The sequence below is a fragment of the Doryrhamphus excisus genome, chromosome 22, assembly GCF_030265055.1.
Source record: "Doryrhamphus excisus isolate RoL2022-K1 chromosome 22, RoL_Dexc_1.0, whole genome shotgun sequence".
Classification (NCBI taxonomy): domain Eukaryota; kingdom Metazoa; phylum Chordata; class Actinopteri; order Syngnathiformes; family Syngnathidae; genus Doryrhamphus; species Doryrhamphus excisus.
In genome coordinates, this window is record NC_080487.1 from 14,242,448 (window position 1) to 14,256,533 (window position 14,086).

At 45.1% G+C, this 14,086-nt stretch overlaps 2 protein-coding genes across 6 annotated transcripts in view; one reads left to right on the top strand and one right to left on the bottom strand.

Moving 5' to 3' along the window:
* LOC131109274 (proteasome activator complex subunit 4B-like) overlaps positions 1 to 13,114 on the top strand; it is a 38,549-nt gene extending 25,435 nt beyond the window's left edge. For all 3 annotated transcript variants that reach the window (XM_058061065.1, XM_058061066.1, XM_058061067.1), the window contains 13 exons: positions 257 to 323; positions 406 to 531; positions 611 to 763; positions 848 to 952; positions 1,616 to 1,707; positions 1,821 to 1,952; positions 2,638 to 2,843; positions 4,585 to 4,670; positions 4,835 to 4,963; positions 6,301 to 6,456; positions 6,804 to 6,942; positions 7,331 to 7,464; positions 8,955 to 13,114. In XM_058061065.1, coding sequence (XP_057917048.1) covers positions 257 to 323; positions 406 to 531; positions 611 to 763; positions 848 to 952; positions 1,616 to 1,707; positions 1,821 to 1,952; positions 2,638 to 2,843; positions 4,585 to 4,670; positions 4,835 to 4,963; positions 6,301 to 6,456; positions 6,804 to 6,942; positions 7,331 to 7,464; positions 8,955 to 9,089 — 1,660 coding nt within the window. In that variant the 3' untranslated portion in view covers positions 9,090 to 13,114. The remainder of the gene's footprint in view (positions 1 to 256; positions 324 to 405; positions 532 to 610; positions 764 to 847; positions 953 to 1,615; positions 1,708 to 1,820; positions 1,953 to 2,637; positions 2,844 to 4,584; positions 4,671 to 4,834; positions 4,964 to 6,300; positions 6,457 to 6,803; positions 6,943 to 7,330; positions 7,465 to 8,954) is intronic.
* chac2 (ChaC, cation transport regulator homolog 2 (E. coli)) lies at positions 10,463 to 13,146 on the bottom strand. 3 transcript variants are annotated; one of them, XM_058061076.1, is made up of 3 exons: positions 12,844 to 13,146; positions 12,123 to 12,158; positions 10,463 to 10,934 (listed from the first exon to the last, which is right to left on the bottom strand). In XM_058061076.1, exons 1-3 carry the CDS (start codon positions 12,976 to 12,978, stop codon positions 10,554 to 10,556), a joined length of 552 nt encoding a protein of 183 aa, XP_057917059.1. In that variant the 5' UTR covers positions 12,979 to 13,146; the 3' UTR covers positions 10,463 to 10,553. The 3 variants fall into 3 exon arrangements, with proteins under 3 accessions (XP_057917059.1, XP_057917061.1, XP_057917060.1); XM_058061078.1 differs by lacking the exon at positions 12,844 to 13,146 and adding an exon at positions 12,650 to 12,780; XM_058061077.1 differs by lacking the exon at positions 12,844 to 13,146 and adding an exon at positions 12,554 to 12,711.
* Between the last annotated feature and the right edge of the window lie 940 nt (positions 13,147 to 14,086).

The following is a 14,086-nucleotide window of genomic DNA, read 5'->3' on the forward strand; positions in this document are numbered from 1 at the left end:
CTCTTCATCACGGAGGTCGTCCGGATGTACGGAGATGTGTTCTGCACGTGTGTAGTCACAAACTTTCATCGTAGAAAGCACATGTACAAATGTTGACACTTTTGATTTGCCCTGGGATTGGCTGGCCACCAGTCCAGGGTGGACCCCGCCTCTCGCCCAAAGACAGCTGGGATAGGCATTTTCTGCTATTTTTAATGTAGTTCAATACTGAATGCAGGGGACTTCATCACAATCACCTTTACTCTCGCCCTTGCAGGGAAATGATGATCTATGCATCTTCGCAAAAGCTAAAAGATGACCTGCCATATGAGGAGATGAACGAAGTATGGCTGTGCACGCACACACACACACACATACACCTGCTATCCTAAAGCAAAGCCTCACTTGTCTTCTTTTATTTTTTAGGCAGAAAAGATCATCTTTGAATATTTCTCAGACCCAGAGTTCATTGATCAACTTCTACAGTTTCTCTCTTTGGAGGACCGCAAAGGAAAAGACAGCTTCAACCCACGCCGCTTTTGTCTCTTCAAGGTGCTGTACGACGCCTCTCTTATGTCTTCATTGTTTCATCGTCAATCCTGACATGACGCACTCACCCATTACTTGACAGGGGCTGTTTCGTAACTATGGCGACGTCTTCCTGCCGCTACTATGGCCTCACTTGGAGCAGCTCGCCGCTGACCCTCACGAGAGCTCACAGCGCTGTCTGTGTGAGATCACAGCCGGACTCATCAGAGGCAGCAAATTGTGGAGTTTCAGCAAGGCACTTGACACACACACACACATTTGATATGAAAGGTCAATATTAATAAAGCCACCCTTATTGTGTTTGGATTTTGGCGTACAGGTGGATAGGCTATGGCATCTTTTGTGCCCGCTGATCAGGACGGCCTTGACCAATATCACCGTGGAAACCTACACTGACTGGGGCACCTGCATCGCCACCGCATGCGTGAGTGTGTTCCCATACGGGACACATTTACTCGCAGGGCACCGCTGCTCATTGTTTGGCCCTTTGTATTGAGTTGTAGACTCCTATAGAGCAGCTACACACAATAACCAGCACAGAAAACTTTCCAGATCTTCCAGAATCTGCACCTATGCCAGCTGGATTTCTTTGGATTTCGTGCTTCCTGCAAAAATAGTCAATTTTAATTTACCAAGCACACCCACTCAGCTGTGGATGCTCACACTCCCAAGTGCTCATGAGGACTTCTGGATATCTGCCGAACCCAACTTTGTAGGATTAGATCAACGTTATAGGAGTTGTTGATAATCATTTTTAAATCATCTATATAATAATTTAATAATTTTAAATTATCTATTTATGTCCAAACGTGCAAACCTCATCTGAAACGTTGGCATCGTTTAACACAAACTACATGTATTGGTCAGGAAAGTGGAAAAAGCATCATGGATCCCCCTTAACATATTTTCCAACAAGTCCCAGGGTCCCACAATAGATTACTGGAACGGAAGGGTGTTAGCCAAAACCTAGCTTAGTTAATACAATTTAGACAGTTAAGTGTTACTGGCAACAGGTCATATTGCGTGTTTGTAGCTATATGCTAATCAGCTATATTTGTGCACGGTCCCATTCATGGTGACCCAATAGGAGGGCCGTGACCCCCGGAAACTCCACTGGCTCCTCGAGCTGCTGATGGAAAGCCCGCTCATTGGCGAGGGAAGCTCATTCCGAGATGCAAGGTGTGTGTGTGTGCTTATGTCACAGTAACTTGAGTGATGTGTCTCCATATATCTATACAACACCACAAGCCTCCACCCCCAACCAACCCATCTTTTGTCCTTCCTCTTGTCAGCTTGCTGTACGTGATTCAAGGGGGCCTGGCCCAGCATCAGTGGCGGGTGTCAGAGCTGCTGCACAGACTGCTGGCTTACCTGGAACCTAAACTCACGCAGGTGTACAAGAACGTGCGAGAGCGTATCGGCAGGTAGGATGAACTGCTGGGTCACGCGTGATCGTCAAATCCGGTTGGCGTCAGCCCCTCCCCAAGGAGATGGGGGGCCAAGCAAGCGTATTGGTCAAGATTCATGTAAAATCATAGCAAAAATGCTGCATAGTTGTGATGTTGAGCAGGGAGTGTGCTGCACGCTAAGCTAGGATACATTGCTACGTTTTAGTTTTTGACTGAAAGATTACACACACAATAGGCAGAAATCAAATGGTCTGATCGACCACCCATTAACATCTTCGTCCAGTCTCGGCTCGTCAACGAAAACTCATGCACGACGTGTCACGTCTCAAACAGAAAACAGAGAAGCCACCTTTTTGGCAGTTGTCGATCTGGTCAATTAGAGCCATGTAAACATGGCCCAGTTTACAGCGAGCAACAAGAATCACAATTCACACCATCATCAAAGTTAACATATTGGAAGAATGTCCAGCAATGCTCCACAAAGGCTAGCTAGCTAGCTTCTATCAGCCTGAAATCATCTGGCTGAATATTGGTTGTGGAGCTCAAACAGGGCCATGAAAGGATGAAGGACATATATTCATACTTATTGATTGGGGTGTAAGCATGCACATTGACATGTTACAAGCTTTATTTTCATAAACTTCTGGATTGATTTCTTTTTCCCCGCCCCTTTTTCTATTACTTCTGTCTCTCCCTCCAGTGTGCTGACCTATATCTTCATGATGGACGTGGCCCTGCCCCGCACGCAGCCCACCTCATCCCCCCACGTGGCAGAGTTCGTCACTCGGGTCCTGGAGCGGCTCAAGCCTCTCACGTCCGAGGTGGAGATCCGCAACCATGTCCACGAGGAGAACGCCCCGGAGACGGAGGACGAGTGCACCCAGGCTGTCAAGCTGCTCACAACTGGTCAGAATGCAGATGCAGCCCTTGCTCGCTGTGCAGCACAAACAATAATAGCAACAATGCAGTCTGCTTGAAAAAGACTAGTCAGGTGTGAACGTCCCAGAAAGGAGTCGCAGGCCGTCTACATTTGGGAGAAAGTGGCTAATTTTAGCTTCAAAGTGCTGCAGTCTGCAGTAGAATTTATTCATCATGCCCGCTATTAAAATAGGCCGCATTCCTTTTTGGCCATTAACATTTGGGGGGGGGGGGGGGGGGGCACCAGGCACCCAGCTCACGAGACGACGCCATGCAGAAGATTGGGTTGAGATTTAGTACAATGGAAAAATAGGACGGAATAAATCACTGTTATAATATACTGTATAATAATAATAATAATATAGCTCACTGCTTTTCTTTTATCTACACGACAGGTCTTTGTCTATTCACGTCAGGGCTATCCAGCTATCCTTTTATATGTATATGGGGGGGGGGGCATACTATAGTGTGAAAGTGTTTAGCCCGCCGTGCTGGACTTTGGAGCAGACACCTCTGGTTCGGATCTCCACTAGTAAGCATCATTGGTATTCGTCAGGAAGGGCATCCGGAATTTAAAGGGCTCAAGCCAAAAATCAGTATGCGGATCAAAAAGATCCGCTGTGGCCATTCCGTAATGAGGAAAAAGCCGAAAGAAACAAACGAAGGTGTTTGCCCCCTTCCTGATTTCCTGTTTTGCACGTTTGCAGCACTTGTTTCAGATCATCAAACTAATTCAAATGTCAAAGTCAATGACAACACAATAGAACAAAAAAAATGTTAATCATTGGAGAGAAAAAATCCAAACCTACATAGCCATGTGTGACCAAGTGATTGCCCCTAAAGCTACTACCTTGTTGGGCCGCTCTTGGATAACTTGCAATGAGTCTCTTATGGCGCTGTGGAGGGATGTTGGCACACTCATCCACGCACAATTGTTGGAATTCAGCCACACTGGGGGGTTCTCCATGAACCGCCTTTTTAAGGTCATGCCACAGCATCTCATAGGATTCAGGTCAGGACTTGGACTAGGCCACTGCAAAGTATTCATTTAGTTTTTCTTCAGCCACTCAGAGGTGGACTTGCTGGCGTTTTGGATCATTTTTTGGTAGACAACACATTTCTTACTTCCATTTACTACAGCAAGTCTTCCAGGTGCTGAGGCATCAACTAAAACATGTCTGACTACGAAAGTGATGACAATAGGGATATCTTTATCAACCGGAATACACGGACGCCCAAGTTCAGTGCTAGTGCCACAGAATTCGGTTCTGGGTGCCAAGAAACGAGAAATCTCACCCCGAGCATTTAGAGATAAGCATCTAGCATCCGTGATTGACATTTACAGGATTCAATTCCAACCATTTGTTCAAATAATAAGAAAGAGACAGTCTAAGTAGAAACACATTTTTAAGCATGGGCTATTCAGTTCAAAACGACTTATACAGAATCATACACAGAGGATCTTTGAATAGTGTTAAAAACACCCTCTTGTCATATAGAGGATCTTTGACTAATGAAAAAGCACTTCCAAGTACTTGAATCTGACCTTGAGAGAAAAATGTATGGACCCTAATTCTCTCAATTGTACCACAGTAAATGATGATAAATGTGCTGTTATTGCCAAAGCCTCAGGTCACCATTGTCCTTTTTATTTAGTGTCGCAAACACAATAACTTTTCATCGGGTTGCCCTATTTATGTGCACTTTGTTTTTATTTTTATTTTTGCAGTCTTAAAATGGTTGATGGCGAGCGCCGGGCGAACTTTCACTACTCCGGTTCAGCAGCAGCTTCAACTCCTGCCTCTGCTCTTCAAAGTAACCACACACACACACACACACAGTCCAGTGCAGCATTATTAGCCTCTCCATCATACTCCGCCATTAAACTCAATTTCTCTCATTTACTGAAAATGCTGCATAGCTGCTGTCATTCTACCTTTTCTTTCTTCACCTCTCTCTCCCTCTCTCTCTCCCTGCAGATTGCCCCGGTGGAGATTGATGAGAGTTATGATGAGATGAAGCAGGATGCTCGCACGTGCCTGTCTCTGATGTCCCAGGGCCTCCTCTATCCTCAGCACATTCCTCTTGTTTTGGCAGCTCTGGAAGAGGTCACACTTGCACACACATTTTCCACAGTGAATATTTCAAATCATCAAATGATTCAGACCAGATTGAAAGGCAGGCTGTCAGCTGTAATTGGAAGAGGTTTCACAAAAATACAGATTTATATACTGTTTCTCAGGGGCTCAAAAGTATTTGGACAGTGGTCATTGTCCAAATGACTGTAGGAATTTCCCTAGTTTATAAATGGAGGACTTCTGTTGAGCTCTAGCTGGAGCCTGTATGCAAAAAGGAGCACGCTATGGTACAATCGTACCATCAATCATGTCTAAACATTGTTAGCTTCATATAAATACCGAAATAAAGCTAAAGGAACTGTAATTTGTTTTATTGGTAGGGAGAAGATTGAAATGATGCCATCTTGCAGCATAGGAGTGACGTGCATATCGATACTGAAATGCCGATGCTTTCCATAGCAGATATTTAAAATCTATTCTCGATACTTTTGATACTTCTCTCTGAGTCAGAGATGATGTACATCATCAATAGGAACACAATGATGGGCGGTTGGTGGGAACTACCCTTTCTTCTGAATGTGCTGCTGTCAGTCAGTCTGATCAACAGAAACTTTACTGCCGAGCCTCTACTTTACCCATGATTGGCCACGGAGCACGGGCTTAGGCTTGATCACCCTGCCGCTGGCCGCCTTTGATGAGGGTGTCTAGTGTGGAAAGGGCCGAAACACCCACTGATTCAAAGGTACAGGCCTGATGATGTCCCCTAAGTGGTTGACATGAAGTTCCCACGCCACTCTCAACATCCTCATGTAACTACCATCTGTTGGTACAACCACATTCATTCATTCATTTTCTACCGCTTATCCTCTGCTGGAGCCTATCCCAGCTGTCTTTGGGGCGAGAGGCGGGGTCCACCCTGGACTGGTGGCCAGCCAATCCCAGGGCACATATAGACAAACAACCATTCACACTCCCATTCATACCTATGGACAATTTGGAGTGGCCAATTAACCTAGCATGTTTTTGGAATGTGGGAGGAAACCGGAGTACCCGGAGAAAACCCACGCATGCAAACTCCACACAGAGATGGCAGAAGGCGGAATTGAACTCGGGTCTCCTAGCTGTGAAGCCTGCGTGGTAACCACTCGACCACCGTGCAGACTGGTACAAGGACATTTTCCATCTATTCCATCAGATAAGGTTATGAATTATGCGTCATAGAGCAGCCCCATGTTTCATGCCAGATCTTCACATGCGTGTCATTTAGAGGTGAACATAAGAGTATCAGATATACTGTATACTTGTATACTGTATGTACACTACATCCAAATGTGAGTCAAGCCTTTGGGATGTGTCATTCATTACAGATGGCAGGCAGCAGGTCATGGCATGCACGCTACTCCGTGCTGACCTACCTGCAGATTATGGTCTTCTACAACTTATTCACGCTGCTCAGCGTGCCTGTGGAGGTTCAGCGCATTCGTACCATGGTGATGCATCTGCTGCTGGACGAGCAGCTCGAGGTGATGCTTTTATTTTTCCACACGCCTTACTTTCCATTGTTCAACCTACCGCACGTCCTCATCTTCTAATGTGGGGTCGTGTGCCTTTAAATGTTGTTTGTTTTGAAATGAAAACAAGCTTCAGGCCACAAAAGGACCTCGTGCCATACTTTAGTCATAAAGTGAAGATCAGGAGAAAGTGTTAAGCTCTCTCATTCCACCTCATAATTTATGCAAAGTGATGCAGGAAGGGCGTGGATGTTCATCCCACATGACGTGTCCCCTGCTTCCTCCATGGGCTCTTTTTCAGTCAATTCTTCCTAGCCGGGCTCTGCATCTTCAGCATCCCTTTTGCCTCCCCATCTTAGGTGAGGGACATGGCAGGCACCACCCTGAGTGGTTTGCTGCAGTGCCAGTTCTTCCCTCTGGACTGCAGTCTGCAGATGCAACTCCAGACGCTGAGTCAGACGCGCCTCCCCAGGGCCAGAGGAGAGCTGGCTTCCACAGGTACATGCAAATCAGTAAATAGTGGTATTTCATTATGATTAATATTTCTAACAATTATTTAATATAATATGAATATGAATTTGTTTTCGTGATTTTTTACATCAATAAAAACTGAATACTAGTTACATATAATTTTAATGTATAATTCTTAATAATCACTTCTATATTAATAATTTAAAAAATAATTTTAATAAATTATCTGAATAAAATTTGTCCAAAACCCATAAAAAAATGACATTAAAAAAACATGATAGGGTCCCTAAAACATACTTTCAATCCTTCTCCAAAAAAAGAGTGATGTTATGTTAGTAAAAGGCAGCCATCTTTCTTTCTCCATCTCTACTGCATCTTATCAATGTAAGGACTTTGTGTGTTTGTGCTGGCGTAGGTTTGGTGCGGCGTCACGCTGGAGTGCTGGGCCTGAGCGCTTGCATCCTGTCCAGCCCTTACGACGTCCCGACCTGGATGCCCCAGATCCTCATGGACCTCAGCGACCACCTCAATGACCCACAGCCCATCGAGGTACTCGTCACACACAACGCGAGCGAGCGAGCGAGAGAGAGAGGGAACCATTTCACTGTGCGCTTGAGGAGCAAATAGTGCCTCAAGCAAACGTACACAATGTGATCAATGAGCGTGAATAATAGATGAGCACGGCGAGGAGCCAGGGATGATCATTTACCGCTTGTTCAGCTGGAAAGTCAAAGATGAGAAAGGAAAACAGGACGATTGAAGAGATTTTAATTAACCTTAAAAAAGACGAGCTAATAAGAAAGCCGCCTTGTTAAGCGTCTGACGTGAAGCCGCTCATTTGAAATGAATGTGGGCCATGGGGGGGGGGGGGGGGGGGGGGCCTTTTTGTATCAATAAATTGTCAGCGTGCTCGTTAGGTTTGAATCAGCGTGCACACGGACAGAAAAGCGTCCCAGTCATATTCAAGACTAGCCAACTAATGAACACTTGGTGAGCGTTATCTTTGCAGACCTGAGGTGTACCTAATGTTGTGACTGGTGAGCATGTAAAAAGAATCCCCGCATATTCATGGTACAGCAATACCGCAACTCTGCTAATATTAATAACTCCCAGCCATTTTCCAAAAGACAACCCCTTCAGTACCTTTAGACCGTTTGACTGATTTTTCACTCACCATTGTTGTATTCATCAACAAATACACGTCTGCCATTTGTGCTCCTTTTTATGGCTTAACCCTGCTCTAAAAATGCCATCCATTCGTGTGCGTCACATTTACCCTCTACATTTATATCCCAGGAAGTGGGCTAATTCACTTCAGTTTGTTTGTAGTTTGTAGTGCTGTAGTGCTGGTCTGCTGACCAGACTGAAGGCTGGACTGTGCCTCTGATTCCATCACGTGTATGCGCCATATTGTGCTTCCATGCATTTAGCATATCTAAATAGCTTCCATCAGGCAGTCTTATTGGAGCTGGGACTAATGGATATGTTCCAGCAGTCACTTTTATTGCAAATGTTGATCCAAAACTGGAGAATTCTGTCAACGTCAAGCTCGCAGGAGGGTTTGGAAGGGCGGGAGCAAGTGTCAAAAAGGATCATTTTTATGTGTGTCCATTACTCTTGGATCGTCACCAACCATTTTATGGACTCCCTTTGGAGAAGGCCCTTAAATAGAGGTTCCGTTTTTCATGCCCTCCACATTTGAAATACTATTGACAACTCCATATTTATTTATTGATCTGTACTAACCACGATATGAGTTGTGGGCTCCGGCATCGTTCAAGCATGAATGGAACCCCCCTCCCCCCACTATACACTATACTGCCTTAAACTTAAAGGCATGCACGGATGACTTTAATGCAGTAGAGCTCCACCAATAAAACACCTGGAACCCCCCGTCTGACCTCACCAATGGACACGTCATCATCCCAGAGGAGGTGCAAAAAGGAGGGAGGTGGACCACGTTTCCTCCCATTTTGTCACAGGAACGGCGTCCCAATATCTGTCCCCCAATGTCAGAATGTGTTGTTTTGTGCTCCAAGATGACGGTGAAGAAGACCTTGTCAGAGTTCAGGCGCACCCACCATGACAACTGGCAGGAGCACCGCCAGCGCTTCACCGATGACCAGCTGCTGTTGCTCACAGACTTGCTGGTGTCGCCGTGCTACTACGCCTGAAGGCCCAACTCAGGTGGAAATGCAGGGAAGCGCCATGTTTGGCATTCCCATGCAGTGACATTGGGATGAATAGCGATGGGAACCTGGGCTGGGAGGAGGTGAGTCAGCATTGGCCTTCCACGCCACAAGAAGAAAAGCTTCCTGGGCAAACTGGTTTCTCATCTGACGCGCTTTGTTACCATCGTCTTTAGCAAAGAAGAAAAAATGCAAATAGATCTTGTAGTTGTATCATGTTTCTGACTGCGTCTGTAAATACAGTAAGTATACGTATTATACGCGCTTATACAGGATGCTGTAAGTAGCTGCATTAGTATTAATAAACATGCATAGTTGGTTTTTATACAAATACATTGTCATCTTTTCATTTGATAATATGGACATTAAAAAAAACGTTCATTTTCAATCCCAGGGCACATATAGACAAACAACCATTCACACTCACATTCATACCTATGGATAATTTGGAGTGGCCAATTAACCTAACATGTTTTTGGAATGGGGGGGGGGGGAGTACCCGGAGAAAAGCCACGCATGCACGGGGAGAACATGCAAACTCCACACAGAGATGGCCGAGGGTGGAATCGTACTCTGATCTCCTCGCTGTGTGGCCTGTGTGCTAACCACTGGCTCACCGTGCAGCCTTAATTAAAACATCTTATCTTATAAAAATCTATATTATCCAGTGTGTATATGTATTGATGTGCAGTCAATACATTTACATACTGGATATTTATTATAAGTAAAAATGGCATACATGCTGTAGTGCCACAATGATTTTAACTTTGTCAAGTCATCTATGACCCTAATATGGAATAGGATGTATTATGATTAGGGTTGTCCGACATTGTTCAACTCTCAATTTCCAATATGTGCCCTCGCCTGAAGTCATCTGGCACCCTAAGGAGGACAAGCGTTCCTGAATAGAAAATGGATGGCATTCCATGCACTCCCAAAACTAGTCTGACTCGTTTACAATTGAAACCGTTTTTTGTATGAGGTTGTCAGTTGAAACTATGCGGTCGGCGAGGCGCAGCAGCTTGAGGTTTTTTTGTATTCTATACTTTGGTCTTACGGCATTCCAGTGAACAAGGAAGTAGCCTGCTAGTTAAAAGTATCAAAATGGTCTCTCGTCTTTTTAAATCAGGAAGTGGCATTCTAGGTTTCCCTGTTGTATTTACTGTCATCTTGTCTTCCTGTATGAAGCCATTGTACTTCCTGTGTCGGTCACGTTGTTACATGTTTCATAGGTGTACTTAAGTGCCTTGCTAGCCTGCCTCATGTACAAGAGAGACGAGGGTGTGTGTCGCCTCCAGCGTGAGCAGCATGTGCTGCGTAGCGTCGTGATGCTTCATTCCAAAGAGAAGAAGGGAAAGGAAGCATGTGGGTGGTTTATTTACACGTGTGGTTGGGGGACATTAAAAGCCCTGAGATTGTATTACATAGTCACAATGCGGACTACTTCTCTTATTTAACGGCGCGCCTGTCCTCCAGTCTCGCACGCACCAGCTTCTCCAGCGAAAACAGATGCGCGTCTTTGTCCTCGGGCAGGACGCTCCTCACGGCCTCGGCGAGCTGGAACAGATACTCCGTGTTCTGCCCGCTGGGTCCGGTGGAGGTGACGATCTGGTTGGCGATGTCTTCCAGGGGGGCGGGCCCCAGATAGTCGGGGTTGTCCCGCGAACCAATGTAGAGCAGTGTCTGGGCCGGGGTGCGGCCGTTGTCTTGTCTAGGGTGAAAGGTCACGGTCATGACTCGGTAGCCGCCCTTTTCCCGGTGGTCCAGATAGCGCTTCACTTCCTGCTCGCGGCCCGTGGGGAGCTTGTAGGCCACGCCCCAAACGCAGCCCTAAAAAAAAAAAGCAGTAGCGTTTTTTTCACTCAACCGCAGAGAGTATTAGGCCTTGTACAAATGCTAGTTCATGGCTAGAGCGACACATGCTGCTGTTAGTTGATTGGTAGACAGAGAATGACTTGTAGAACCTCACAGTAGCCTGTCTGCAGTACCTGAGTGCAGCCAGCAGAGGCGCTGTTGAGTCATTGTCCGTTCAGTATGACACCAGGTTCAGAAAATTCAAAGAGGAATTATCCCGACTCATTGAAAAAGATTTTTTTGAAAAGAGAAATGAACTATTGCTAACTTGTCCTTCTCCCTCTCAGTAAATACAGTCACTCGATATTCAGGTTTACACTTGCTGCACAGGATCCAACTGGAGCTAGCATGCCCCTCATATAAACCATCTGACTTAAGTAACGTCTTCCTTCCCTTCCGACTGTGCCGTAGTGTTAGCAGATATGCATCGCTTGCCTCTCAATGCATATTTCTTTATCGCCTTTCTGACAACCGAGCCAACAATTATCTGCCATCCAAGGTCGCCATACGAGGTGTCGTCCTGGCTTTTGTTTCAGCCGAGGGAGATGCATATCTTTGTTTTGTGTGTGTTTGTGCACGCACACTGTTGACCTTCCTCTGATACAACTGCATATTCCTAGTTTTCCCTCTTAATTAGCACGACCACACGACGACAGATGACAAGGTAGTTAAAAAAAATGGATGACTGTCAGGCGGTAGTTTTATGGCTGCATAATGAGGCGTTGTTTCAGTCATTTTTATGTTATTGCATCAAAGGTGGAGGGAAATAGGTGTAATAAAGGTCGCGCTCATGCACATGTGCTTGTAATTTGAAATGAAGTCATTAGCTGTGAAAATATTGAGCCAAACGTGAGGATTCATTGCTTCTTTTATGTTCTTTTAGGTCAGTTCATGTTGGATGTTCTTATTCCTCCACGGTCCTAACAGTGCTGCACACAAAAGGGTCACAATGTGTCAAAACATTGCAATGTGTCGCCTGCGCTGTCACCCTGTCAATTAGCCGCCTCGTGTTAGCTGTTTTTATAGCGAACGTTTCACATAAGGGTTGTGGATGAAGGTGGTGAGGGGCTCAGGGGGCTACCCACCACCCTCTCCGCAAAACGGTGGTCTAGTGGTTAGCATTCACAGGTCTGCATTAACAGTCCGAAGGAGCAGATTTCTTACCTCAGGATCTTCCACAAGTGTCACGACTCGGCCAGGCTGTGAAGACAAAAGGTCATTTGTAAACCTATATTACAGAATGTAATATATATAATATAAGTCCTGTCATTTCTCAGGTAGTGCAGTACTACACGGTAGTATCGTCCTTGGTTCTAACTGTACAAACATAAAGATGGCTGATGGTGCAGCTCTGATGCCACGGGTCTTTTTCATGACACCTGACCCCTGCAAACCGAGGACACTAGACTTGAACAGGACTTGAAGTATTTACACAGTGCCAAATTAATTACATGAAATACATTTGGACTATAAATCATCATCACTGGCTTGTCATGAATTCAACCAATCACCCAGGGAAACAAATGAGCTTAAAGCTATATACGCCTTGTACGATGTACAATGTTTGTTTAGAACGCCGTCTTTAAGACACATACCTGGGTTTGTTCTTTTGGAACGTCTACTAGGGCAATTATTGGCTGAGCGGTATGCCAGGCCATGGCTACAATGCACTGTTTGTGGATTCTGCTCACCATCATGGCGGCCCAACCCGCGGGTGGTCCGTTTTTGTTTTTGTTTTCTTTTTGCCCTAAAGGCCTTGGTCCTGCTCACGTGGTCCTGCTCACGTGGTCCTGCTCAAGTCTCGGGTCCTTGAGCACAACCGCGTCTGTTTGAACTGTGTGGCGTTTACTGACCTGCAAATCCCCCCGTTAGCCATTAGACTTACTTTTCCCGGTACTCCCCGGTGGTCGGTGCTTCCCTGCCAAAAACGACGACTGAAACCTTTAATGTAGCCAATTACTTTTTCCTCATAGGAAAAATCCACCTTCCAAATGAGGGAGCCGTAACCGAAGACCCACATGGTGTTCACCTCGTTGCCCGTCACAATAAATTTCAACAGACCACCATTTTGATTTTAGTTACATTAGTAATACAAGGCGACACTAAACAAAAACGGAGTAATACCACGGTGGATATTAAAGGGTGGCCATTATGAAGACGCTTTAAGTACTGTCAAAGCACACCTAAACACTGACAGTAGTTGCCTTTCACAATAAAGCTGTAGTCGTCCAGTGCGAGTAGCGTGCTTATACTAAACACGTAGAACACATTGATATCATTAACAAAAAAACATCCTTAATGTGTCATTCATATTTCTAGAGATATCATCTTCGTAGATTGCACATGTGAACAGTTTTAAGGAAACCGTAGTGGCATGTATTTTGAAGGCAGCGTTGTCAGAACCGGATGTTTGTCCTTACGAGTGGTTCTAAAGCGAGCACCTGTCAACATATTTTTGCTAACGAATTAACCTTTTATTGTGTTTATGTTCTCTAATTATTGAATTAATTCGTGCTTACTCTGCGAGGGGCTATATTAGCTTACTGCGTCACCAGATAACATTCACATTGTGACGCTCTCCTGACGTCGGAGCTAACTGCTAACTGCTGTTTCCTATTTCAAGTCAGGATTGTAAGTTATGTGGATTTTAGTATGGACATTACGAGGTCTGTTTCCGGGTGACAGCTAGCTTACTGGCTTTCTCCCCTCTTAATAATGTGTTTGATACTTTCCAATCAGGATTTAGGCCCCACCTCGGATCAAAGATGTAGGCAAAGTGTCAGTCTTAGCTCTGCCAGATCTCCCAGTGCTGCCTTTGACAAAGTTGGCCGTGTGGTCTTAATACCGAGGTTAGAAAACCGGGTGCAAATGTGTGATAGTGCTTTAAGTCATCAGGTTAGAAACCCAGGTCAGTTTTATGCTGCCAAAATTTGGAACGCTCTTCCAGAAGATGTGTGACAATCCTCAACTTTGGCTTTGTTCGAATGCTTCTATTCAACCGTGCATTAACAATTAATTAACAATTTGTGTAATGATTTTGGATTGATTTGATGTTATGGATGTTATGTTATGGGTATGTGAATATATGTGCTTTTCTGTAGAGCACTTTGCATGGCCTGGTGTATGAA

Bases quoted from the DNA above. Each gene is read 5' to 3' on its own strand.
- chac2 (XM_058061076.1), bottom strand. From the start codon at position 12,978: ATGTGGGTCTTCGGTTACGGCTCCCTCATTTGGAAGGTGGATTTTTCC. The intron at 12,159-12,843 runs GTAAGTCTAATG...TTGTCTTCACAG, and splicing joins ACCGGGGAGTACCGGGAAAA to CCTGGCCGAGTCGTGACACT. The intron at 10,935-12,122 runs GTAAGAAATCTG...TTTTTTTTTTAG, and splicing joins CACTTGTGGAAGATCCTGAG to GGCTGCGTTTGGGGCGTGGC.